At 44.1% G+C, this 5,385-nt stretch overlaps 1 protein-coding gene and 1 non-coding gene across 2 annotated transcripts; both read right to left on the reverse strand.

Annotated features, from left to right (window-relative positions):
• Nucleotides 1-269: 269 nt before the first annotated feature.
• On the reverse strand, nucleotides 270-387 carry LOC123047720 (U5 spliceosomal RNA). The gene has a single exon (XR_006423094.1). It is a non-coding gene; the product is annotated as a U5 spliceosomal RNA (small nuclear RNA).
• An 881-nt stretch (nucleotides 388-1,268) lies between these two features.
• LOC123044095 (serine/arginine-rich SC35-like splicing factor SCL33) lies at nucleotides 1,269-5,124 on the reverse strand. Its single transcript, XM_044466735.1, has 6 exons — nucleotides 4,942-5,124; nucleotides 3,702-3,856; nucleotides 2,765-2,842; nucleotides 1,937-2,095; nucleotides 1,759-1,839; nucleotides 1,269-1,641 (listed from the first exon to the last, which is right to left on the reverse strand). Exons 2-6 carry the CDS (start codon nucleotides 3,848-3,850, stop codon nucleotides 1,485-1,487), a joined length of 624 nt encoding a protein of 207 aa, XP_044322670.1. The 5' UTR covers nucleotides 3,851-3,856; nucleotides 4,942-5,124; the 3' UTR covers nucleotides 1,269-1,484.
• Between the last annotated feature and the right edge of the window lie 261 nt (nucleotides 5,125-5,385).

Below are 5,385 nucleotides of genomic sequence, written 5' to 3' on the forward strand. Positions count from 1 at the left end.
AGAGACAAACTTCAGCTACAGCTGTCGTGGTTAGTTTTTTTATTTTTTTGACTTATACTCTTCCTTTAAGAAACTTTTTTTTAGAATTATTGAGAAACTTTTTGATTTACACTCACTCGCACTGTCTAGCTTTGCATGTTTACAAAGAACTAGGGAGTACAACGAGTCCACAGACCATAGCTGGTTACAACCATCACTACAGCAAACCATTCTTTCAGGGATTTTGACGGAATACCACAAAATATTTGAATTTCAGGATTGGTGGGGCCTTCTCACCAAGAGAATGACACCCTTAAAAAATTAGGGTATGGTGCTTAGTGTGGCGTGCACACGGTATTCTTTAGTAAAAGGCGAAAGAATAGTTCGCTTTGTGCTCACCACGCAGCTGCGTGCCTTTCACAGCGGGTACCTCACACTCTTATGTACCCGAGCTCCCCGCCATCTCTCCCATAAACAGGCGAGGTGGGACTAATCAAAACCATCTCTACACTGCCCTGGCCCCTCCCCTACCGTGTCAGAAAAGCCCACAGACTGTTTTTTGTTGTTCAGGACAATCAAAGCCCACATATGCATGTGCGTTTCAAGTTGCTCAGCCCAAAAGGTGTGACGCCAGCGGCCCAAAGGAGCAACGATCGTAAATTCTGATGTCCATCGAGCTGGTACTTGCATGTGGAACATGCTGATATATCGAGCCATCACACCGAGCAGTATCTGCTGCGTTCAACTGTGCTTGCCCGCAACGATTATGTTACAGAGTTCATATGCCCTCTTTTCTTTAACAGAACACACGCAGTCTGACATAGTCTTGTTAATACGCCACGGTGATCTCTGTAGAATTCCACAGATAGCACGGTTCACAAAGCGAGATAGCACACTAGATTACCATGAGCTGGTACACTACACTTCTCATCCGCGGTCTAGCAGCGCAGGATTTAAGCAAAACGGGGAATCCAGATATTTCGAAGAGATCGCTGCCTCCCGGGTCGCTCTCGCGACTCCGGAGTTCCCCGCCGCCGCCAACAACAGGGAGCAACCGCGCCGCCCATTCCCTACCCGTCGTCGCTGGAGGAAGCCTAAGGGCAAAGCCCAACGGCTGACGGCGGCGGCGAGGACCCACGCGGCGCGCTGCCGCGACCCTCACCGGTCCGTCTCCACTCACCAGATCCAGATCCATCTTGTCCTCAGCAGTGTGCAGTCAACTACTGCTCAGTGTCAAAAACGCTATTATATTATAAGACGGAGGAAGTAGCATTTTTGCCCGCGACGAATATGCAATGCAGAGTCATCTTTATTTATGCGCTGAATAATCTAGTGCAAAAGTACAGAGTCGCAGACACAATTTGACACACTCTTTGCGGGTACACGACGGCAATCTTCTCTCTATAAATCCACAGATAGCGCGGTTCACAAAAGCGATAGCAAACTTAGATTCCCACAAGCAACTCCACTAGAGTTCTAGAAACCCGAGCAGAGCTACCGCTGCTTCATCCGCTAACCGAAATCGACCTCTCTCTTCGTGAAGACCTGCCGTACTTCCCATCCAATGGACTCGCGCTCCTCGATCCGCTGTCCACAGGCGAGCGGGAGCGCGTGGGGGACTCGTCTCTGAACCTCCGCCTTGCGGGCCGAGGTGATGGAGACCTGTCAAAAGGCGACAGGTTCAGCGTATCATTAGGTGGAGAAAAAGATCAAGAACCGTACTACTGTATTAGAGTCTCCAGCAGCTACACTGAAAGCTGGAAAGAAGAGCATGCACACCTTGAGTAGCTTCGGCCACGGTAAGATGGCCGCCCCCTCGGGGAAGGAGAGTGCCGCCGATCGTAAGACCGACCTCTGCTACTGCAGGATGTGCAAACAAACAGTCGTTTGAGTGGCAAGCATTTGGAGTTAAATTAATGACAAGCTACGTGTGGGCGCAAAGAAACAAGCAGCAAACCTTTCTCTGGTTCTCATCTCAGCAGGCTTCTTTCTGTTCTCCTGTGCAAAAACAACTGCAACTTCTCTACCAAGAATGACCTGTCCATCCATGTAGTATTTTGCGTCTGCCGCATCGTCGGGATCAAAGTACTGCACAAACCCAAATCCTCGCGGCTCCCTGCAACGGACCAAACAAAGTAGAAAGATCATACCCATCCTTAAAAAGGGTTATTATAAGCTTATGGTCCTGGCAATATAACAGAATTTCTTCAAAGTAGAACACAGCAACCAAACCAGTGTCAACTTCCAATAGTCAAAGACACACGCAGATTAAGTAAAACAAGTAAAAAGTGCACTCAGCTGCTGACCTTGCACTTCATAAGAGTTCTAATACAGACTTCGAACTCTTCATGATCACTTGCAAATCTCTTAAACCTGTAACTATATCTTCCGTTCTCTTCAATAATGATCTTAGTTGCATTTGTATGTCTCTTTAACTTGCAAGTCTCTATTTCTTCCATTCTCTTCAACAATAATCTTTAACTGCATGTTTCTTAACTTGCAACTTCTCTATCTTTCCTTCTCTTCAACAGTACTCTTAACACTTGTCTTCAAAAGATTACTTCCACTGTTAATTCCAAGGGGTTCACAAAAGTATTTAATGTACGCTGATACAACTATATTGCAAACAACTATCTTGCGAGGTGGATTATCCTATGACTAAAGCGGCATGTGCTATCCTAAAAGTGCAAATAGCAAATATGGATATGGCAGTATGTTACTGCAAAAAATTGCTAATATCTGCATTTGTAATGGACAATGAACAAGTCTAGATAGAGTGCCTTACTGAGTATAGTAATCCCTTGGAATATATACGTCCTTAAGACGACCAAACTGTGCAAATGGCCTGCGTAGGTCATCTGGCCTGCATTCATAATTGATGATGAGTTAAAAAGGCTAGGAGGAAAGAAGAAATTCATATCACTTACATGGAAAGAATAAAAAAATTGATAATTTAAGAAACAGCAAGATAGGAAGGGAGGAGAGACGCGCACAGACGAAAGCCAGTTAAGCAGCAGATAGCAAGAGGTAACACATATGACTAATTGCTTATTCAAGGATGCATTTTGAAGTTGATCCCTATTGGTTAGGGCTGATCCCCCACATGGAAAGGCATGGGTTAACAACTGAAGATGGGCTTATTTATTACCACCAAGTTATATTCAAAACTAAATGTATAGACTTAAAAAACTACCTTAGTTGAACATGAATACACACATGCTTCAAAATAGAATGAGGATAGAACATCGAAGATGGATTTACCATATTTTCTGAATGTGTTACACCAAGGAGAGTTTAGGTAAGAAATTCCACAAATATTATATACACCGGATACGAAAATGCATGCTAGTTTGGCCTAGGAGAAAGTTTAGCTAACACATATGACAAATTGCCTATTCCTGGATGCATTTTGAAATTGATGCCTCATTAGTGCTGAATCTCCCACAGGGAAAGGCACGGGGCAACAACCGAAGATGGCTTATTTTATTATACCACCAAGCTATATTTTAAACTAAAATGTATATACTATTAGACTTAAAAAACTATCTTAATTGAAGATGAACACACATTTCTTCATCGAAGTAAAATGAAGATAGAATGTCACAGATGCATTTACCATACTTTCTGAACATGTTTAACACCAAGATGAGTTTAGGTGAGAAATTGCAGAAATATAAAAATACATGCTAGTACTAGCCTGGGAAGTTCTGTGAAAACCTTACCTGCAGTCACGACGAAGGTTCCTGACCAAAAGACTGGTTGGGAGATCTCTACCCCGACCATCATAACGATCACGGGGACTTGGACTACGGGCCCTTCCCCTGTAGCCTCTTGGTGGCGGGGATGGACTGTAGCTGTAGCCTCTTCTCATATTGGTCTACAATAAAACAATAAAGCATTATTACTAAAACAATTCCATGCGCCACAAAATGACCAACTAGCCTATTCGAACATACTTCATAAATCAACATCGTATGCGCAATGAAGATTAAGTAAGGGATGACCTAACCATCAAGCACTAACTTGAAGGGATAATCTATGTTCAAATAGGGAGAAGATTGTAGTGATCACTTTGCACTCAAAACATCGTAATTTTGTCCATTGTACAAGATGTCATCGCTTCATCATCACATGTTTTCTTATAGAGTTACATTGATGCAAACATTAATTGCTAGAGATGACACTAAAACCCAAGTTTGTAAGTTTATATAATTACTTTCCTAAAAGTAACTTAGATGACTTCGCGGGGATAGTTCACTACAGATTTCAGTTATTTTGTCTGATCTTTATGAGGTATAGAAAAACCAATAGTGAGCACAAGCTATCATCTAAAAGACTAAGGCTCCGTTCGGAATCCCTCCGCTCCGTAACTCCGCGCGGAGCGGAGCGGCATACAGTAGAAATACAGAGAGCGGCAAACAGGCTGCTCCGCGCGCTCCGCTCCCTGGTGACGGAGCGGTGGATTGCCGAACACAGCCTAAAAGTATCAGGCATGCAGGGTCAAAGGGCGAACAGGACTTTTTAAGTACCCCTGCAGTTAACCAACACATCAGGCCCGTGGGAGTATCTCTTAGGAGATCAAGAATACTTTCTCGAATCAACACAAGGGAATGACAAACAGGTTACAATGAAACAGTGGCTAACCCCCACAGTTATTATGCGCATGAATGAACATGAACACTGGCACCCAAAACTTCAGAGCAACGACTACACTATATAACGGCAACGCTGCTGCGCCGAATTTGCTTCAGACCTATCCAGACAGTCTAACGAACCAACAGATCTGAGACGCGATTAAAACCGCAATCAGGACCGGCCATAATTTTGGAATATAAACTGCTAAAATTTCCTCGGGGATCATACGAAATCCGGGATCATGAATACATCGCGGTGATTAGGTAAAGTATATCAGACGGATGATCACAGGCAACCAAGCTACCGAGCAAATCGAGCGAAGCTTACCGCGGACGGGGAGGATCGATCGGAGTGGCGCCGCCCGAGGGGAGGAAGGAGAGGAGAGGAGATCAAGGTTCGTGTGGAGTCCGGAAGCTTCCCGACGCGACGGGGAGCCTTTATCGACTGAGTCGATGTCGCGCAGACGTTGGATCGGGACACCCGTCCTAACTTGTGCGGTTGGACGGTGATGGATGCAGTGGGCCGGAACCGTTTTGGGTCATAGGTGGATGGGCTTCTCTCTCCATTTTTTTAAACAACAATAACTGTCACGATTTTGAACTAACTCCAATTCAAAACTGCGACACTTTTTTTACATCCAATTCAAAACTGCAACATTTATTTTGGATCGGGGGAGTAGTATTTTTTAAGGAATTGTTGAAAATAAAGGTCAAATGAAACAAAAGAAATTCCCGCAAAAAAATGAAACAAAAGAAAATGATGAAATCACAC

Source organism: Triticum aestivum, chromosome 2B (genome assembly GCF_018294505.1).
Source record: "Triticum aestivum cultivar Chinese Spring chromosome 2B, IWGSC CS RefSeq v2.1, whole genome shotgun sequence".
Classification (NCBI taxonomy): domain Eukaryota; kingdom Viridiplantae; phylum Streptophyta; class Magnoliopsida; order Poales; family Poaceae; genus Triticum; species Triticum aestivum.

What these genes read in the sequence shown, in the direction of transcription:
- LOC123044095 (XM_044466735.1), bottom strand. Translation starts at nt 3,850, where the DNA reads ATGAGAAGAGGCTACAGCTACAGTCCATCCCCGCCACCAAGAGGCTAC. An exon ending in AACCTTCGTCGTGACTGCAG is followed by an intron (nt 2,843 to 3,701) that starts GTAAGGTTTTCA and finishes TTATGAATGCAG; the next exon opens with GCCAGATGACCTACGCAGGC. An exon ending in CCAAGGGATTACTATACTCA is followed by an intron (nt 2,096 to 2,764) that starts GTAAGGCACTCT and finishes GGTCCGTTGCAG; the next exon opens with GGAGCCGCGAGGATTTGGGT.